This window comes from Triticum urartu, chromosome 2 (assembly GCF_003073215.2).
Source record: "Triticum urartu cultivar G1812 chromosome 2, Tu2.1, whole genome shotgun sequence".
In the NCBI taxonomy this organism is placed as follows: domain Eukaryota; kingdom Viridiplantae; phylum Streptophyta; class Magnoliopsida; order Poales; family Poaceae; genus Triticum; species Triticum urartu.
In genome coordinates, this window is record NC_053023.1 from 697,125,487 (window position 1) to 697,146,914 (window position 21,428).

At 46.8% G+C, this 21,428-nt stretch overlaps 2 protein-coding genes across 5 annotated transcripts; one reads left to right on the forward strand and one right to left on the reverse strand.

Annotated features, from left to right (window-relative positions):
- Positions 1 to 16,234: 16,234 nt before the first annotated feature.
- Positions 16,235 to 17,256, reverse strand: LOC125539840. Its single transcript, XM_048703355.1, has 2 exons — positions 16,819 to 17,256; positions 16,235 to 16,658 (listed from the first exon to the last, which is right to left on the reverse strand). The coding sequence occupies exons 1-2, from the start codon at positions 17,239 to 17,241 to the stop codon at positions 16,554 to 16,556; spliced, it is 528 nt and encodes a 175-aa protein (XP_048559312.1). The 5' UTR covers positions 17,242 to 17,256; the 3' UTR covers positions 16,235 to 16,553.
- A 1,180-nt stretch (positions 17,257 to 18,436) lies between these two features.
- Positions 18,437 to 21,171, forward strand: LOC125539842 (anthocyanidin reductase ((2S)-flavan-3-ol-forming)-like). Of its 4 annotated transcripts, none has more exons than XM_048703359.1 (6): positions 18,441 to 19,569; positions 19,645 to 19,876; positions 20,001 to 20,201; positions 20,287 to 20,446; positions 20,519 to 20,735; positions 20,838 to 21,171. In XM_048703359.1, the coding sequence occupies exons 2-6, from the start codon at positions 19,715 to 19,717 to the stop codon at positions 20,983 to 20,985; spliced, it is 888 nt and encodes a 295-aa protein (XP_048559316.1). In that variant the 5' UTR covers positions 18,441 to 19,569; positions 19,645 to 19,714; the 3' UTR covers positions 20,986 to 21,171. The 4 variants fall into 4 exon arrangements, with proteins under 4 accessions (XP_048559317.1, XP_048559316.1, XP_048559315.1 ...); XM_048703358.1 differs by having other exon boundaries at positions 19,652 to 19,876; XM_048703357.1 differs by having other exon boundaries at positions 18,442 to 19,569; positions 19,710 to 19,876.
- Positions 21,172 to 21,428: the final 257 nt, after the last annotated feature.

The window sequence follows — 21,428 nt, forward strand, 5'->3', positions numbered from 1 at the left end:
TGTCCTTCAATACGTCTCGCGGGTCTGGCGTATTTCCCCATGACTTTTTATTTGAATGGCGTCGGGGTGCAGGCTGAGTTTTTGGCTGGAATGCCTCTCTATCGCGGCCACGAGGTGGCCGATCAGCCGCGTCATACGCTTCTTCCTCCAGTCGGGGTAGCAACCTGCATTTTGGGTAACTCTTGGAGGGGCGCTCGAGTTTATATTCCTGGGCCGCGAGGACTTCAGTCCATCTGTCAGCTAGCAGATCTTGATCAGCTTGAAGCTGCTGCTGCTTTTTCTTAAGGCTATTTGCCGTGGCTATAAGCCGGCGCTTGAAGCGCTCTTGGTCGACGGGATCCTCTGGCATGACGAATTCGTCATCGTCGAGGCTTGCCTCGTCTTCGGAGGGGGCATGTAATTATCATCCTCCGCCTCTCCATCTGCCGCTCTCTCTGGAGGGATGGCTCCTCCATCCTCCTGCTCTAAATCTTGCTGGAGGGGATTGTTGCCATCTTCGGCACTATCCGGAGTGTTATTATCTCTTGTGCCGGTATCAACACTTTTGCTTTGGCGGGACTTAGAGCGGCGCCGCTGACGTCGGCGCTTGGGTTGCTTCTTGGAGGGGTAATCCTCCGCTGTCTCGTCGCCATTACCTTCTTTGGGTGTGTCCACCATGTATATATCGTATGATGAGGTGGCTGTCCAATGCCCTGTGGGCAGTGGTTCCTCTTCGTCTCCCGCATCGTCGTCCATACCGTCGATGTCTTCAGAGTCGAATTCGAGCATGTCGGTTAAGTCGTCGACAGTGGCTACTAAGTGGGTGGTGGGTGGGCAGCGAATTTCTTCGTCATCCGCATCCCAATCCTGCCGGACATAGTTCGGCCAGGATCCTCCTGACAAGGAGAGAGACCTTAATGAGTTCAGTATGTCGCCAAAGGGCGAGTGCTGAGAAATATCTGCGAAGGTAAACTCCATGATCGGCGCCCAATCGGATTCGCTAGGAACGGGCGCACGCAGTTCAGAGTCCGTGGCCGGAGAAGGGTCCAGCAGTCTGACAACACGGCTCTCGCGCAGGGTAAGGTTGATGTTCGGCTCAATCGCCGCTGAGGGTAAGGCCTCCGTGGCGGGGTCCATCCACCCGTCCATGGACGACCCAACTGGCTCCGAATTGAGGGTCGGAGCGGTTGCCGGTGCGATCTCCTGAACACTGTCTGATGGTAGAGCTAAATCGTACTCATCGTGACCGCGTGACGCACAAGGCAGAGTCTCGAATCCGTTGAAGATCAAGTCTCCGCGGATATCGGCTGTGTAGTTTAAGCTTCCGAACCTGACCTGGTGGCCAGGGGCGTAACTTTCGATCTGCTCTAGATGGCCAAACGAGTTGGCCCGCAGTGCGAAGCCTCCGAACACAAAGATCTGTCTGGGGAGAAAAGTCTCACCCTGGACTGCATCGCTATCGATGATAGAAGGAGCCATCAAGCCTAACGGCGACGACACAGAGGAACTCTCAGTGAAAGCACCAATGTCGGTGTCAAAACCGGCGGATCTCGGGTAGGGGGTCCCGAACTGTGTGTCTAAGGTGGATGGTAACAGGAGGCAGGGAACACGATGTTTTACCCAGGTTCGGGCCCTCTTGATGGAGGTAAAACCCTACGTCCTGCTTGATTAATTCTTGATGACATGGGTATTACAAGAGTTGATCTACCACGAGATCGGAGAGGCTAAACCCTACCAGCTAGCCTATGGTATGATTGTATGTTGTCCTACGGACGAAAACCCTCCGGCTTATATAGACACCGGAGAGGGTTAGGGTTACACAAGGTCGGTTACAAAGGAGGAGATATACATATCCGTATTGCCTAGCTTGCCTTCCATGCCAAGTAGAGTCCCACCCGGACACGAGACGAAGTCTTCAATCTTGTATCTTCATAGTCCAACAGTCCGGCCAAAGGATATAATCCGGCTGTCCGGAGACCCCCTAAGCCAGGACTCCCTCAATGTTGCTATTGCTTTCTTCATGACTTATACATGTTCCTATGACTATGAGATTATCCAACTCCCGTTTACCGGAGGAACACTTTGTGTGCTACCAAACGTCACAACGTAACTAGGTGATTATAAAGGTGCTCTACAGGTGTCTCCGAAGGTACTTGTTGGGTTGACGTATTTCGAGATTAGGATTTGTCACTCCGATTGTCGGAGAGGTATCTATGGGCCCACTTGGTAATGCACATCACTATAAGCCTTGCAAGCATTGTAACTAATGAGTTAGTTGCGGGATGATGTATTATGGAATGAGTAAAGAGACTTGCCGGTAACGAGATTGAACTAGGTATTGAGATACCGACGATCGAATCTCGGGCAAGTAACATACCGATGACAAAGCGAACAACGTATGTTGTTATGCGGTTTGACCGATAAAGATCTTCGTAGAATATGTATGAGCATCCAGGTTCCGCTATTGGTTATTGACCGGAGACGTGTCTCGGTCATGTCTACATAGTTCTCGAACCCGTAGGGTCCGCACGCTTAAAGTTCGATGACGGTTATATTATGAGTTTTTGTGTTTTGATGTACCGAAGGTAGTTTGGAGTCCCAGATGAGATCGGGGACAGGACGAGGAGTCTCAAAATGGTCGAGACGTAAAGATCGATATATTGGACGACTATATTCGGACATCGGAAAGGTTCCGAGTGATTCGGGTATTTTTCAGAGTACCGGAGAGTTACGGGAATTCGCCAGGGAGTAGATGGGCCTTATTGGGCTTTAGGGGAAAGAGAGAGGAGAGGCTGCACGCCCCCCAAGGCCTAGTCCGAATTGGACTAGGGGGAGGGGCGGCGCCCCCTCCTTCCTTCTCTTCTCTTTTCCGTTTCCTTCTCTCCTACTCCTACTACTTGGAAGGGCTCCTAGCACTACTATGGAAAACCTTATACACAGAACTTTAGCAGTAGCATGGGTCAAAGAACCAGCTGGTGCTAAGTAGGAGTAGTGCGCCTGTGCAAATCGTGTTGTAGATAAAGTTTTAGCACTAGCGCGTCTTGTTCTAAACACGTTACTACTAAAATTCCCACGGCTTAGCCGATAGGCTACACATAGTAGTAGCGACCTATATCAAACCGCGCTACCGCTACTTTCTTTGTAGCAGCGCATTTTAATCTAAACTCGCTACTGCTAAAGGATATAAAATTAAATGGAAAGCACATAGAAAGGTAATTGAAAATGAAAGAAATAGAATAAGGTAAAAGGAAAAAAATAAAATGTGAAGAAAACTAAATGAAAAAGGGGGGGAAAGAGAAAGGAGTAGCAGTAGCGTGTATCCCAGAATGCGCTGTAGCTAATGTAGTAGTAGCGCGCTTTCTGGAACGCGCTACTGCTACTTCTGACTTAACCACGGGGTTCGTCCTTCCCCACGTCCACTTCCCCCAAATCCAGCTCTCCACTCTCGCCGCCGCTGTCGCCCATCGGCCGCCGCGCGCTCTCCGCACACCCTCTACGCCGCCCCGACCCCAGATTCAACGCCGCCCCCGACCCCAACCTCGACGCCGCCATCCGCCGCGCGCCCGAGCCCCAACCCCGACCTCGACACCGCCTGCCCCTCCCTCGTCGCAGGCACCTGAGGTGAGCACGCCTGCTCCTCCCTCTCCCCTACATCTGCCTAGGGTTTCTTTATATTTTAGTTGAATCAAATTAGTTAGGGTTCATGTAAGGGTGGAAACGAATCGGATGTGGATGCGGCTCAAATGAGTTAGGGTTCATGTAAGGGTGGAAACGAATCAAATTTCTAAGATGAATCATAAAACGAGTAAAATTTGACCACTTATTTCACTTTATAGTTGGATAATTGGAATATCCGCTACCACTTTCCACCCCTAGCTTCATCAAATTAGATGGTAATTAGGGCAGTAGTTCCTAGGTACTAATTAGTTAGTAAGAACTAGGTACTAATTAGGTACTAGTTTATTTTTATTTATAGTAAGTCTATTTTTAATAAGAACTAGTTGAATTAATAGAACTAGTTAGTAAGAACTTGTTGCTATTTTTTTAGTTAAAGCAATTTTTCCCGCATCGACGTGGACGATGCCTAACCCGCATCCTCGTCGTCGAGTCGGCGGAGGACACCACCTGCTTGACCAGATGGGCCATGTCCAGGTCTAGGCTCCGCCGGGGTGGTACTGGGAGGCGCTACCTACCTGGGGGCGCAGGTTGGTGAGGAGCCAGCCTGTCGTTGACCCGAACCTTCTTTGGTGGCGGTCACGTGGGCCAGTGACGGTCCAGAGGCTCGAGGACCCCACAGAGGTGGTGCGTCACCGTGTCAGTGAGGAGGACGCACACATCCGTCGCTACTTGTTTGCGTTGGAGCACAGGTTCTCCAATACCTGGTAGGTTCTCCAGGGATCTCACTGGAGCTATGATCCTGTGATGGTTCCTTCTCTGTGGGTGTCCACCGCCCGCGCCGATACCCGTCATGTGCTAGGGTTTTAGTTGTATTAGTGATGTTATATGTATGACACTATTCGGGATGTATTAGTGATAATATTCGATGATGTACGGACGCATGAGATGATTTACTTTTGCTTATTGAATGCATGCTAATTTGAGTCCTATAAGATATTTTGAAATGTATATCTTGTGTTGCTCAAATAGGATATGTGCTTGCCCAAGTGGGCAGTCATGTTTGCAGGTTACACCTCCGAGTGGCCTATGTTTTGCCGGAGTGTTGATTCACTTCCGTTCCGGCAAATTTCAGGCGCTCGATATGTCCTATTTTAGCAAAGGTCATGCCGGATTTTTCCGTGAATTTTGGCATGACTTGTGCCAAAATATGTAGGAAATATCGAGTGCCCCGGATTTGTGTGTTGAGTATCCCGGTAGTTGTCTTCGATCGATTTTCAATTAATGTTTTAACTATGAACATAGGAAATGTCTGACGACGAAAAGGATTTTGGTATTTGCAAATACTGCGAAGACGAGCGCGGCCTGTGCGACAGAATCTTCCTAGATGATGATAGGCGCTTCAGCATCAAGCTGGACGAGAACTTCGAAGTGGATACAGTAAGTCACAACGACAAGTCTTTTTTCGTAATTAAGCATGACATTTGCTTCAACTTATAATTTAAGCATGACATTAAGCATGACAAGTCTTTTTTTACTATTCTACTAGTGTATCCCCTGCCATGCAAGAGTTTTTGTATTGGATAAGATAGGTTTCAGTCGTACTATGGAGGAAAAGAAAGTTTACTTGAAGACCAAGCATGGTTATATTTTCCACGCAAAATTATACAATTCAGACGACTACACCTATTTTGGATGCAAAACATGGCGAGCACTATGCAAGACTTATGCATTTGAGCCTGATATGGTTATCACCTTTGATATTCGTCCGGAAGATTATATTGAAGGTAATACCGACATCTGGGTCGATTTGCAGATGCCTCCAGTTATAACACTATGTAAGTTTCTCAACCATATTTATGTCTTTGATATTGTTTATTCAAAAATAGTTGACAACTAATTTGTATTGTCAGCTTATTTCGGTGCAAGCAAACATGTCCAGCGCTTGGTAGACAGGACCTACTACTGTCCCGAGGCTGAACTAAATTGCGATGAGCTAAGTCCTTATGTTTAATGGCTTGAGGATCTTGATACTGTCAAGACAAATTTTCTTCCTGCATTTAGAAATGTTAGTACTGAAAACGTGCGACCAATAGTGTTCGTAATGAACTACGGTCACATCTATTTAGGAAGGATGGTAAGATTTTTACTATTTGTCCTCAGTGCATCTTTTTCGTACATTATTTTTGAAGCTAAACTTCATTGCTAAGTATGTTACCATACGATGTTCTTCAACAGGGACTCCCAATGAATGTTGTGCCTTATGGGATCGAGACTAAAGGTACCATGAGTATTATTAGTTTACGGCCAAGATATCCTACAGATTACTTTAGTGCATTCAAGATTAGCGACAGATGCTTAATAGTGCAAGACTGGACCAAATGTGTGATGGAGAAGCGCAGAGAAGTACTAGGGGGCAGCAAACAGATGCGCTACCCACGATTAGGAGACAGGTTCATCTGCATGCTCCAACTTGATCAAGGAGGAGAGCTACACATATTTTATGTTATTTTACCTAAGAGAGAGCAGCAGGAGTGATTAGCTAGCTAGAAATGAGTTTGAGGATGATGATGTGCTACACTATTACTATGATGATAAGATAGCTAGTGTTGGTGGTAATGACTATGATGATTATTATTAGCTAGTGTTAGTGGTGATTAAATAAATATTGTTGGTGGTAATGACTATGATGATGATTAAATAGCTTGTGCTGGCAGATTAGATTCAAGTGGAGGCAACATGCGGTGCACATAGAAAGTACTACTAGTCCAGACTAGATCAAGTTTGGATTAGTAGACATGCACCACATATTGCCTCCACTTGAACCTAATCCACCTCATAACTGGTATTGTACCAATATTTGTACGATGGCGCATAAATACACTAAAAATAAAAAAAATAGAAAAAGAATACTAGTAGTGATGGAGAGAAAACACGCTGCCAGTAGTTACATTAGCAGTAGCGTGGGAGTGAACAAACGCTGCAGCTATTTGTCCTAACAATAGCGCGTGCGGGCACGCGTTACGCTAAGCAATAGCTGTAGCGCCTTATTAGTAGCGCGCCTACCTGCGCTACTAGTGAGCACAAAACCAGCGCTACTGCTAGGGTTTTCCCTAGTAGTGTAGTTCTACTAGGAAAGGGGGAATCCTACTCCCGATGGGAGTAGGACTCCCCTGGGGCGCGCGATAGAGAGGGCCGGCCCTCTCCCTCCTCCACTCCTTTATATACGGGGAGAGGGGCAACCCTTGGAGACACAACAATTGATCTCTTGGATCTTTTAGCCATGTGCGGTGCCCCTCTTCACCATAGTCCACCTCGATAATATTGTAGCAGTGCTTAGGCAAAGCCCTGCAACAGTAGAACATCAACATCATCACCACGCCGTCGTGCCGACGGAACTCTCCCTCAAAGCTCGGCTGGATCGAAGTACGAGGGACATCATCGAGTTGAACGTGTGCAGAACTCGGAGGTGTCGTGCGTTCGATACTTGATCGGTCGGATCGTGAAGACGTACGACTACATCAACTGCGTTGTGCTAACGCTTCCGCTTTCGGTCTACGAGGGTACGTGGACACACTCTTCCCTCTCGTTGCTATGCATCACCATGATCTTGCGTGTGCGTAGGAATTTTTTTGAAATTACTACGTTCCCCAACAGTGGCATCCGAGCCAGGTTTTATGCGTAGATGTTATATGCACGAGTAGAACACAAGTGAGTTGTGGGCGATACAAGTCATACTGCTTACCAGCATGTCGCACTTTGGTTCGGCGGTATTGTTGGATGAAGCGGCCTGGACCGACATTATGCGTACGCTTACGCGAGACTGGTTCTACCGACGTGTTTTGCACATAGGTGGCTGGCGGGTGTCAGTTTCTCCAACTTTAGTTGAACCGAGTGTGGCTACGCCCGGTCCTTGAGAAGGTTAAAACAACACTAACTTGACGAACTATCGTTGTGGTTTTGATGCGTAGGTAAGAACGGTTCTTGCTCAGCCCGTAGCAGCCACGTAAAACTTGCAACAACAAAAGTAGAGGACATCTAACTTGTTTTTGCAGGGCATGTTGTGATGTGATATGGTCAAGGCATGATGCTAAATTTTATTGTATGAGATGATCATGTTTTGTAACCGAGTTATCGGCAACTGGCAGGAGCCATATGGTTGTCGCTTTATTGTATGCAATGCAAACGCCCTATAATGCTTTACTTTATCACTAAGCGGTAGCGATAGTCGTAGAAGCAATAGTTGGCGAGACAACAACGATGCTACGATGGATATCAAGGTGTCGCGCCGGTGACAATGGTGATCATGATGGTGCTTCGGAGATGGAGATCACAAGCACAAGATGATGATGGCCATATCATATCACTTATATTGATTGCATGTGATGTTTATCTTTTATGCATCTTATTTTGCTTTGATTGATGGTAGCATTATAAGATGATCTCTCACTAAATTTCAAGATAAAAGTGTTCTCCATGAGTATGCATCGTTGCCAAAGTTCGTCGTGCCCAGACACCACGTGATGATCGGGTGTGATAAGCTCTACGTCCATCTACAACGGGTGCAAGCCAGTTTTGCACACGCAGAGTACTCAGGTTAAACTTGACGAGCCTAGCATATGTAGATATGGCCTTGGAACACTGGAGACCTAAAGGTCGAGCGTGAATCATATAGTAGATATGATCAACATAGTGATGTTCACCATTGAAAACTACTCCATCTCACGTGATGATCGGACATGGTTTAGTTGATTTGGATCACGTGATCACTTAGATGATTAGAGGGATGTCTATCTAAGTGGAAGTTCTTAAGTAATTTGATTAATTGAACTTTAATTTATCATGAACCTAGTCCTGGTAGTATTAGCATATCTATGTTGTAGATCAATAGCTCGCATTTAGCTCCCCTGTTTTATTTTTGATATGTTCCTAGAGAAAAACTAAGTTGAAAGATGTTAGTAGCAATGATGCGGATTGGATCCGTGATCTGAGGATTATCCTCATTGCTGCACAGAAGAATTATGTCCTTGATGCATCGCTAGGTGACAGACCTATTGCAGGAGCAGATGCAGACGTTATGAACATTCGGCTAGCTCAATATGATGACTGCTTGATAGCTTAGTGCACCATGCTTAACAACTTAGAATCGGGACTTCAAAGAGGTTTTGAACGTCATGGACCATATGAGATGTTCCAGGAGTTGAAGTTAATATTTCAAGAAAATACCCGAGTTGAGAGATATGAAGTCTCCAACAAAGTTCTATAGCTAAAATATGGAGGAGAATAGCTCAAGCAGTGAGCATGTGCTCGGATTGTCTGGGTACTACAATCGCTTGAATCAAGTGGGAGTTAATCTTCTAGATAAAATAGTGATTGACAGAATTCTCTAGTCACCATCACCAAGTTAGTAGAACTTCGTGATGAACTATAGTATGCAAGGGATGATGTAAACAATTCCCGAGCTTTTCATGATGATGAAATCGATGAAGGTAGAAATCAAGAAAGAGCATCAAGTGTTGATGATTAACAAGACCACTAGTTTTAAGAAAAGGGCAAAGGGAAAGAAAGGGAACTTTAAGAAGAACGGCAAGCAAGTTGCTGCTCAAGTGAAGAAGCCCAAGTCTGGACCTAAGCACGAGACAAAGTGCTTCTACTGCAAAGGGACTGGTCACCGGAAGCGGAAATGCCCTGAATATTTAGTGAATAAGAAGGATGGAAAAGTGAACAAGGGTATATTTGATATACAGGTTATTGATGTGTACCTTACTAGTATTTATAGTAGCTCCTAGGTATTTGATACTTGTTCGATTGCTAAAAATTAGTAACTCGAAACAGGAGTTACAGAATAAATAGAGACTAGTTAAGGGTCAAGTGACGATGTGTGTTGGAAGTGGTTCCAAGATTGATATGATCATCATCGCACACTCCCTATACTTTCGGGATTAGTGTTAAACCTAAATAAATGTTATTTGGCATTTGCGTTGAGCATGAATATGATTTGATCATGTTTATTGCAATACGGTTATTCATTTAAAATCAAAGAATAATTGTTGTTCTGTTCACATGAATAAAACCTTCGATGGCCATACACCCAATGAAAATAGTTTGTTCGATCTCGATCGTAGTGATACGCATATTCATAATATTGATGCCAAAAGATGCAAAGTTGATAATGATAGTGCAACTTATTTGTGGCACTGCCGTTTAGGTCATATCGGTGTAAAGCGCATGAAGAAAATCCATGCTGATGGGCTTTTGGAATCACTTGATTATGAATCAGTTGATGCTTGCGAACCATGCCTCATGGGTAAGATGACTAAGACTCCGTTCTCCGGAACAATGGAGCAAGCAACAGACTTGTTGGAAATAATACATACTGATGTATGCAGTCCGATGAGTGTTGAGGCTCGCGGCGGGTATCGTTATTTTTCTGACCTTCACGAATGATTTGAGAAGATATGGGTATATCTACTTGAAGAAACATAAGTCTGAAACATTTGAAAAGTTCAAAGAATTTCAGAGTGAAGTGGAAAATCATCGTAACAAGAAAATAAAGTTTCTACGATCTGATCGCAGAGGCGAATATTTGAGTTACGAGTTTGGCCTTCAATTAAAACAATGTGGAATAGTTTCACAAACTCATGCAACCTAGAACACCATGGTGTAATGGTGTGTCCGAACGTCATAACCGTACTTTATTTGATATAGTGCAATCTATGATGTCTCTTACCGATTTACCACTATCGTTTTGGGGTTATGCATTAGAGACAGCTGCATTCACATTAAAAAGGGCACCATCTAAATCCGTTGAGACGACACCGTATGAACTATGGTTTAGCAAGAGACCTAAGCTGTCGTTTCTTAAAGTTTGGGGTTGCGATGCTTATGTGAAAAGTTTCATCTTGATAAGCTCAAACCCAAGTCGAAGAAGTGCGTCTTCATAGGATACCCAAAAGTAACTATTGGGTACACCTTCTATCACAGATTCGAAAGGCAAAATATTTGTTGCTGAGAATGGATCCTTTCTACAGAAGGGGTTTCTCTCAAAAGAAGTGAGTGGGAGGAAAGTAGAACTTGATTAGGTAACTGTACCTGCTCCCTTATTGGAAAGTAGTTCATCACTGAAATCTGTTTCTATGACTCCTACACCAATTAGTGAGGAAGCTAATGATGATGATCATGTAACTTCAGATCAAGTTACTACCGAACCTCGTAGGTCAACCAGAGTGAGATCCGCACCAGAGTGGTACGGTAATCCTGTTCTGGAGGTCATGTTAATTGACCATGACGAACCTACGAACTATGAGGAAGCGATGATGAGCCCAGATTCTGCGAAATGGATTGAGGCCATGAAATCTGAGATGGGCTCCATGTATGAGAACAAAGTATGGACTTTGGTTGACTTGCCCGATGATCGGCAAGCCATAGAAAATAAATGGATCTTCAAGAGGAAGACGGACGCTGATAGTAGTGTTACTATCTACAAAGCTAGACTTGTCGAAAAAGGTTTTGACAAAGTTGAAGGTGTTGACTATGATGAGATTTTCTCACTCATAGCGATGCTTAAGTCTGTCCGAATCATGTTAGAAAATTGCCACATTTTATGAAATCTGGCAAAATGGATGTCAGAACTAGATTCCTTAATGGATTTCTTAAGAAGAGTTGTATATGATGCAACCAGAAGGTTTTGTCGATCCTAAAGGTGCCAACAAAATGTGCAAGCTCCATCGATCCATCTATGGACTGGTGCAAACATCTCAGAGTTGGAATATACGCTTTGATGAGTTGATCAAAGCATATAGTTTTATACAGACTTGTGGCGAAGCCTGTATTTACAAGAACGTGAGTGGGAGCACTATAACATTTCTGATAAAAATATGTGAATGACATATTGTTGATCGGAAATAATGTAGAATTTTATGGAAAGCATAAAGGAGTATTTGAAAGGAGTTTTTTCAAATAAAGACCTCGGTGAAGCTACTTACATATTGAGCATCAACATCTATAGAGATAGATCAAGACGCTTGATAAGTTTTTTCAATGAGTACATACCTTGACAATATTTTGAAGTAGTTCAAAATGGAACAGTCAAAGAAAGAGTTCTTACCTGTGTTACAAGGTGTGAAATTGAGTAAGACTTAAAGCCCGACCACGGCAGAAGATAGAAAGAGAATGAAAGTCATTCCCTATGCCTCAGTCATAGTTTCTATAAAGTATGTCATGCTGTGTACCAGATCTATTGTATGCCCTACATTGTGTTTAGCAAGGGAGTACAATAGTGATCTAGGAGTAGATCACCGGACAGTGGTCAAAATTATCCTTAGTGGAATAAGGATATCTTTCTCGATTATGGAGGTGACAAAAGGTTTGTCGTAAAGGGTTACGTCGATGCAAATTTTGACACTGATCCAGATGACTCTAAGTCTCAATCTGGATACATTTTGAAAGTAGGAACAATTCGCTAGAGTAGCTCCGTGCATAGCATTGTTGACATAGAAATTTGCAGAATACATACGGATCTGAATGTGGCAGACCCGTAGACTAAACTTCTCTCACAAGCAAAACATGATCACACCTTAGTACTCTTTGGGTGTTAATCACATAGCGATGTGAACTAGATTATTGACTCTAGTAAACCCTTTGGGTGTTGGTCACATGACGATGTGAACTATGGGTGTTAATCACATGGTGATGTGAATTATTGAGGTTAAATCACATGGCGATGTGAACTAGATTATTGACTCTAGTGCAAGTGGAAGACTGAAGGAAATATGCCCTAGAGGCAATAATAAAGTTATTATTTATTTCCTTATTTCATGATAAATGTTTATTATTCATGCTAGAATTGTATTAACCGGAAACATGGTACATGTGTGAATACATAGACAAACAGAATGTCACTAGTATGTCTCTACTTGACTAGCTCGTTGATCAAAGATGGTTATGTTTCCTAACCATAGACATGAGTTTTCATTTGATTAACGGTATCACATCATTAGGAGAATGATGTGATTGACTTGACCCATTCCGTTAGCTTAGCACTTGATCGTTTAGTATGTTGCTATTGCTTTCTTCATGACTTATACATGTTCCTATGACTATGAGATTATGCAACTCCCGTTTACCGGAGGAACACTTTGTGTGCTACCAAACGTCACAACGTAACTGGGTGATTATAAAGGTGATCTACAGGTGTCTCCAAAGGTACTTGTTGGGTTGGCGTATTTCGAGATTAGGATTTGTCACTCCGATTGTCGGAGAGGTATCTCTGGGCCCACTCGGTAATGCACATCACTATAAGCCTTGCAAGCATTGTAACTAATGAGTTAGTTGCGGGATGATGTATTACGGAATGAGTAAAGAGACTTGCCGGTAACGAGATTGAACTAGGTATTGAGATACCGACAATCGAATCTCGGGCAAGTAACATACCGATGACAAAGGGAACAACGTATGTTGTTATGCGGTTTGACCGATAAAGATCTTCATAGAATATGTATGACCATCCGGGTTCCGCTATTGGTTATTGACCGGAGACGTGTCTCGGTCATGTCTACATAGTTCTCGAACCCGTAGGGTCCGCACGCTTAAATTTCGATGATGGTTATATTATGAGTTTTTGTGTTTTGATGTACCGAAGGTAGTTCGGAGTCCCGGATGAGATCGGGGACATGACGAGGAGTCTCGAAATGGTCAAGACGTAAAGACCGATATATTGGACGACTATATTCGGACATCGGAAAGGATCCGAGTGATTCGGGTATTTTTCAGAGTACCGGAGAGTTACAGGAATTCGCCGGGGAGTAGATGGGCCTTATTGGGCTTTAGGGGAAAGAGAGAGGAGAGGCTGCACGCCCCTCCCCCCAAGGCCTAGTCCGAATTGGACTAGGAAGAGGGGTGGCGCCCCCTCCTTCCTTCTTTTCTCTTTTCCCTTTCCTTCTCTCCTACTCCTATTACTTGGAAGGGCTCCTAATTCTACTAGGAAAGGGGGAATCCTACTCCCGGTGGGAGTAGAACTCCCCTAAGGCGCGCCATAGAGAGGGTCGGCCCTCTCCCTCCTCCACTCCTTTATATACGGGGAGAGGGGCACCTCTTGGAGACACAACAATTGATCTCTTGGATCTTTTAGCCGTGTGCGGTGCCCCTCTCCACCATAGTCCACCTCAATAATATTGTTGCAGTGCTTAGGCGAAGCCCTGCAACAGTAGAACATCAACATCGTCACCACGCCGTCGTGCTGACGGAACTCTCCCTCAAAGCTCGGCTTGATCGGAGTTCGAGGGACGTCGTCGAGTTGAACTTGTGCAGAACTCGGAGGTGTCGTGCGTTCGGTACTTGATCGGTCGGATCGTGATGACGTACGACTACATCAACTGCGTTGTACTAACGCTTCCGCTTTCGGTCTACGAGGGTACGTGGACACACTCTCCCCTCTCGTTGCTATGCATCACCATGATCTTGCGTGTGCGTAGGAATTTTTTTGAAATTACTATGTTCCCCAACAAGAATCAAGCAACAACTTTTTAGCAGCACCTGGACACAAAATAACAAATCCTTGCACTCAACACGGACAAGGGGTTGTTAATCCCTTGGGGGTTAATTGCAAGCCTTGCAAATGCTGGAGAATGCTGGAGCATGTGTTGATATCATTATGAGAACCAGCCATGCCGAAGAAAGAGTGTATTGTCCAAAGATTTTGCGAAGGCATCGCTTGTAGTATGACAGTGCAACCTTTCACATGACCCTTGTACTACCCCTGCCAAGAAGTTCTTTCAGTTCTAGTGCATACGATCTATGTTGCCAAGCATTCCTAGAAAAGCCTCTACCTGCATTGATTGCCAACAACTGGGTTGTATCTGCGACATTTGATTCTCTCGGATACTCAGGGCCAAACACTGCCACCACGACCTTGCAGAACATGTACATTCATTTGAGACATGTGGACTCACTTATGCGAACGTACTCATCCGCAAAATCACCAAGAATTCCTGTATATATAGTCATCTAATCCTTTCGGAATGTTTACTTTGGGACCATTTTTACCTCTTAATTATAGGTATGCAGGACATCATCTGCTTTTATTTTGCTATATAGATGAACTGTTGTCAGCCCCATAATATCCATCAGAATTAATGCTCCTCTTAGATAGCTTTCTTGGTAAACCTAACATGTCTGTTCACAAAGTATATTTAGGCACTAATAACCTGGATGACGATTTATGGCCGTCGGGTGCCACACACCCCTATATGAAAGGCACTAAAAACATATTAGGAAAATTAAAAAATATATAAAATTTTGAGATATGAAACCTAAGTGTCGGTTGTACGCATGTGTTCAGTTTCATGGGGAATGGGTGTGTGATAATGCCAGTAAAAAAGACAAAAAAATTCTATGTGTAGAAAAAGAAACTGAATGTAACGTATGTCAGACCTTAATTCCTACGCCGCAGATACCACGGGCACTCATTTCCCACGAAAATGAACACGGGTGTACAACGGGCACTCAGGTTTCATATCCCAAAATTTCAGAATTTTTTGAAATTTCCTGATATTTTTTAATGCTATTTTCATGTAGGGGTGTGTGGCACCCGAGAGATGCAATGCATTTTCCCCATTAACGGATAAGGATTTGTGGCTCTCGGGTGCCACACACCCCTATATGAAAAGGCATTAAAAAACATATTAGGAAAATTCAAAAAAATCTGAAATTTTGAGATATGAAACCTGAGTGCCCGTTGTACACCCGTGTTCATTTTCGTGGAAAATGGGTGCCCGTGGTATTTTTTGTTCACCCTGAAATTGTGTATTCAAACTGTAGAGCACGTGTGATATCCTGGAAACAGCCTCCACAGCTCGGTCACATATTGTAGTTCTCACTTTGAAGTGGACACAACTACCTTCTAATGTCCTGTTGTTAGGTACCAAAGTTGGTCACGGGATGAGTTATATTCAATGCTTAGTTTCTTCCATAGATTAATCTTGAGTTCTCGTGTGATTTTATTCATGGGTTGTGACTCATAATATTTTGTATTGGATCAGTGTGTGAACTGAGAGGGAGACAAATCCTATGATGGTGAGTAGAGTTGTGTTACTACATTATAATTCCACATTTATTCCCTCTTAAGATTATAATTTGAACTAAAACCACGACAAGTAATTTGGAACGAAGGTAGTACGTAATATGATACTCGCCTCGTCCGAAAATACTTGTTATCAAAATGAACAAAAATGGATGTATCTAGAACTATCTTTTTATTCATTTTGATAACAAGTATTTCCAATACACGAATTCTACTTGTGGTAGAAGACGAAAACAAGTCAAAGATGAGCCGGAGATAGTTAGCCAAATCTGCAAGGAAAAATGGACGGTAAGGAAGGAGCCACATCATACGAGCACGTACCACCACTCTCCTTGCTTTAAAACTAGTTCTAATTTGGCGAGGCATAATCAGCATAATCATTACCACACATCCAGGGGCTCCATCTACTAACTTTACCCCAAAAGCCATGGACAGGATGCAGTGCAAAGATTGAGCCATGTGATATGTGTGCAGCAAAGAGGGGAAAAGGACAATTCCGGAAGGAGGCCAACCACAAGCAGCGACAGCAGGCCTACCACTACCATACATGAGAATGGCAAGTTTGGAGCTGAAATCATGCCATCAATCATCTCATATCATACTATCATGCTTGCATAACAGATCGGGTGAAGAAGCAAATACTAGCACAAGTACATACGCTCACCACATCACATGCCCGCTTGAAGGTTCCGATTCAATCGCATCACTCAACAACAATAGGACGATAATCGTCAGGAAAGAAAGAAAAACCTCAATTTGTCCTAGTAGCAAAAATCTGGCGGCGCGTTGGCCGCCAATCGCCGAATTAATAGGGTAGCAGCCAGCCTCTCCCCGCGAATCGCACGAAGAAGACGACTGGAAAGAATCCCCGGGGGAATTTTCAGCGGTGCGCCGTGACGAGCGTCTCGATGAAGCGCAGCCCGTCGAACCGCGGCGCGAACTTGTCGTCCCGGCCGCCGCTCCCCCCGCTCGACGCCGGGGATTCCTGCGGAAAGCAGAGCGCGTAAGAAGAGAGCAGTTTCAAATTTGAAGAAGCCGTCCGTCGTGATCCCAAATCAAAATCAAGACCGGATTGCTATCGTAGGAGGAGATTCTTCGGGAGGGAGGGGGGGATTGGGGGAGAAGGAGGAGGCCGTGATCCGTACCCGCTGGCGGAGGAGGAACTCGTCGCATCTGCCGACGGCGACGGCGGCGGCGGGCTCCGTGGGGGCGCAGTCGCAGGCGAGGAGCTCGGCGCCGGAGGCCACGGCGACGGCGGCCGCGGAGGCGACGGCGGCGGCGACGCCCCACATCATCGTCGATCCAGCAGCCGCTTTCCCCTCCTCCTGGCTGGTGGGGACGGGATTCTTTGCTTGGGCAGGGCAGGCTGGAATGGAGGTGACGGCTAGCCGCGTAGCATTTTTTATAGTCTGTCTCCGGCCGGACTTGAGCGCGGAATTTAACGGGATTGAAATGTTGGTGCCGTGTCCGGGAAAGGCCCGCGCGGCGCGGTCGACGCGGGCGGCGGCGGGAGAACGGACGGACGGACGGGGTGTGGATTTCGCTGGCGGATGGGCCCGCTTTGCCATTAGCGAGGTGTCCGGAAATTTTTGGCGCGTCGGTTGATAATCCGCGCTGAACAAACGCGCAGCACCGAGTCGGACGACGCGCTGGTCGGCGTGAGCGCGAGCCAGGAACAAGTCAGAGACGACGGCCAGACGGGGACTGCGGCGTCGCTACGCTGAGGCGAGGCAAAGGGTTGACGAGTGCGGGAGATGGTCGTCGGTGCCCGGGAGGGTGTGGAGATAGAGGGAAGGCCGGAACCGGAGGTGGCTGTTCTGACGTCAGCGAGCGGGTCGACCAAAAAAAAACAAGACCACTCAGGACTAGCCCTTGCAAGTATATTTTTATAGAAGAAAACTCTAAGCACCAACAGGCCGCTTAGGACTCGAACCCGGGTGGGCCAGCTCACTCCTTGTGATCCTAGCCAACAGGGTGACAACCTGTTCTCGATCGACAAGAACGGGGCGGAGGTCAACGGCTTGTATGACGTGTCGAATTTTCTCATCTGTGTGATTAATAGCTTGCCCCTCTGTTGGATGGGCGTGTGGATGTCCCTGGTAACAAATTTGTAAGATGAAATGGACAAATTTAACGACAATATACTAAAGGGCCATCTACTCCTTTTTATAAATAAAATACAACTCTAGTCCTTGTAATCCTAGCTTTCTAAAGCACAAACAAGAATGAACCATGACATGGGGACCATACTTTTCAAAGTACAATCGCAATTTGCTCAAGGGAACACAAGTTCCCTTCTTTCTCGTTTAATATAGTTTATTCAAACCATTGCATGAGAATTGCATGCGAATATTATAGAAGAAAGAGATACAAAGTTTTACAAAACAAGGACGACCCAACAAGTAAAAAAGACAACATGGACAAAAGAAGGCGAAAAGCTAACACAAAAGCGACCCTATGCGAACAATGACCTCAGGCATTTAGCGCCGACTTTAGACCACTTGAGTGTGTCACATTTGGTTTTGTCTAAGATATAGTCAGTGGAGCTAGCTTTGTTATCAAAAAACCAGCTATTACGCCCGCCCCAAATTGTCCAAGCCACAAGACGGCCATGCTGTTTAACTTCTTTTTTTCAGTCGAAGGCACTCGTCCTAACCGTCATCCACCAGGATAAAATGGGAACTACGTACTGGAGTGGTATTAGGAAGGCCGATCTATTTCAAAGTTGAGCACCAAAATAGGGAGGGGGGTGGGGGAGGCGCACATCGCTGAGCGAAGCCCGGTCAGTGCAGGTGGCGGTGGGGCTGCCATCCTTCCTAGCGGTCCCCTTCAGTGCGGGATGCAGAGGCCCTTGGGGGTGCGGCGTTTGCACAGGGCGCGTGACAGTATCATGGTCGGCGGGCGCTGATGCAGGCGGCAGTGATGGCTGCATTGGCTGCGAGGCCTCGCCCAGTCGTGGAGTGGCGAGGGCGGCGAGCGGCTAGTGCAGGCGTTCATGGCGGCGGGCGGATCTGACATTGCAGTGAGGCAGGCCATCGTTGGCGGGGTCCGGCTCCTGGCTCTGCGCGGGTCGGCTGCCGTTGTAGCTCCGGTGGCAATGGTGGCTGGTGGGCATTAGGGCGGCGTCCTTGGATGGCGCGGGTTGGTGGCGGTGCATGCCAGCCGGATTTGGCGTTTTCTGGTAGGCGATGCGGCTTGGGGCACTGGCCCGGCGTGGCTGCTGCTTCGATTGTGGGCGGCGGCGACGAGGCCCTCTCGGAGTGGCGGCTTCCATTCGCCAAGTCAGCATCACGGCTACAGGCGGTTTGAGGGGCGGTGTTGGAGATGCCTTTATAAAACACAAATATGACATAATTTTCACAAATGTTGAGAAAATATATAAATGTCTCTCGGTAACGCACGAGGCAATTTCCAAAAAGAACACTACTCCTACAGAATAGGCTATGCAGTGCACGAGAGGAATCATTCATGGAGCAGGTGGTGTCTCTGTATCTGTGTGGTGCTGCCGATGGTGCTTGCCATCTGCCACGGCCCCATCCCAAACCCAAACCTACCTGTACCGACACCAACCTGCTTTCCTCTTCGAGTGCTCTCGCTCACGAACCCCACCGATCATCCACCACCTACCAAATGCAGTCGCTGGCGTTTACCTGACAGACAGACAGCCACGAGTGGGCGCACACAAGCACCACTCCACCAGAGGGACGGAGAACTCCGGCGCTCGAGCTGCCACAGCAAGTAGCAGCGGCCGGCGGCCGATATGGCGTCCGCGGCAGGCGACGGGACGAGGCGGAAGACGGCGTGCGTCACCGGAGGGAACGGCTACATCGCGTCGGCGCTGGTCAAGACGCTGCTGGAGAAAGGGTACGCCGTGAAGACCACCGTCAGAAACCCCGGTAATTTAGATTGGTTCTTCACTTCTTCTCCTCAGTGTCGATCTGAGCTCGAGCCTGATCTGTCATGGTGCCAAGAATTTAGAGTGGTTTCATTAGTCTCGGAGGGTGACATGCACTGTGATCTGATCAACGGATTCCAGATGACATGGAGAAGAACTCGCATCTCAAGGATCTGCAGGCGCTCGGCCCCTTGGAGGTCCTCCGTGCAGACCTCGTCGAAGAGGGCAGCTTCGACGGCGCCGTCGCCGGCTGCGACTACGCCTTCCTCGTCGCCGCTCCGGTGAACCTCTACGCAGAGGACCCTGAGGTGAACGGCACCAACCACCACACTCACTGTCGTTTTGTCATCAGTTCGTCAAGTGCACCTGTACACGGCGCGCATTATTCAGGCTGTCGGCACACTGCTTTTTTAATTCGTCCCGCGATGGCAGAGAGACGTGATCGAGCCGGCCGTGCACGGAACCCTCAACGTGTTGAGGTCGTGCGTGAGAGCGGGCACGGTGAGGCGCGTGGTCCTGACATCGTCGGCGGCCGCCGTCTCCAGCCGGCCGCTGGAGGGCGACGGCCATGTCCTGGACGAGGATTCCTGGTCCGACGTCGAGTTTCTTAGATCGACAAAGACCGGTGCTTGGGTACGCGTTTTGAGTATTTTCAACAATCTGTTGAATCATTTCATTGACCGACGCAACAATGACGCTCACCGCCGTGCTCGCGCAGGCGTACCCTGTGTCCAAGGTGCTTCTGGAGAAGGCGGCGTGCGCGTTCGCGCTGGAGCATGGCATGAGCCTGGTCACTGTGTGCCCCGTCGTCACGGTGGGCGCGGCGCCCGCGGCGAAGGTCAACACCAGCGTGCCCGACATCCTCTCCCTGCTGTCCGGTGAGGCCTGAAATTAAACAACATGTCAGACTGGTACATGCGCGTTACATGGCGTGGGTGCGATGGTGTCAGGCGATGATGCGAGGATCAGCAAACTTGAGTTCATCGAGAGGGTGACCGGCGCGATCCCGATGGTCCACATCGACGACCTCTGCCGCGCCGAGCTGTTCCTCGCCGAGGAAAAGGCGGCGTCGGGGCGGTACAACTGCGGCAGCGTCAACACCACCGTCGTGGGGCTCGCCCGCTTCCTGGCGGCCAAGTACCCGCAATACAATGTCAAGACCGACCGGTACGTACGAACGCCTCGTCAAGATCTCTGTAGCCATGGCGAGCTCCGACGTTCGTGCATCGGGGATGCGTATGTAATGGTCGATTTGTTTGTTTGTTTCAGGTACGCCGGTCTCACCGAGAAGCCGAGAGTCTGCATTTCGTCGGCGAAGCTCGTCGGGGAAGGGTTTGAGTTCATGTATAAGACCCTGGACGAGATATACGACGACGTCGTCGAGTACGGTAGGGCCTTGGGAATCCTTCCGTGCTAGTATGATGGATGATCTTAGAATCAAACGACGCGCTTGCATGGAAAACAGGCTTAGCCTCCTTTTTTTTACTGGATAATAAGCTTAGCCTCCTATAAAAGTATATGATGAAATGTGGGTGTTAGTTCATATGAAAAGGATTTGTAAAACATTATGAAAAGTGATATATGGAATTATGAAGGTTCTCTAGAATGCTTGCGATTTGCTCGTTACGTTCTCTGAACAATGGTTCGGATGAAAGACCGACACCGTCAGGATCCAAGAATATCAATGGTTCAGATGAAAGACCAATGCCGACTGGCCAAGAATATCTGTTGGAGATACACCTCCACACACTTTCCGCTGAAGCACCGCCGGAGCGAAGATAGGACCAGAAATACTTTATTTTAACTATATAGGAGTTGCCGCCTGGCCAAGACACCAGAACTACCTAAAACAAGGATGGG

Bases quoted from the DNA above. Each gene is read 5' to 3' on its own strand.
- LOC125539840 (XM_048703355.1), bottom strand. From the start codon at position 17,241: ATGGCAAAGCGGGCCCATCCGCCAGCGAAATCCACACCCCGTCCGTCC. The intron at 16,659-16,818 runs GTACGGATCACG...TGCTTTCCGCAG, and splicing joins AGTTCCTCCTCCGCCAGCGG to GAATCCCCGGCGTCGAGCGG.
- LOC125539842 (XM_048703357.1), top strand. From the start codon at position 19,434: ATGGCGTCCGCGGCAGGCGACGGGACGAGGCGGAAGACGGCGTGCGTC. The intron at 20,202-20,286 runs GTACGCGTTTTG...GTGCTCGCGCAG, and splicing joins CGACAAAGACCGGTGCTTGG to GCGTACCCTGTGTCCAAGGT. The intron at 20,447-20,518 runs GTGAGGCCTGAA...CGATGGTGTCAG, and splicing joins CATCCTCTCCCTGCTGTCCG to GCGATGATGCGAGGATCAGC.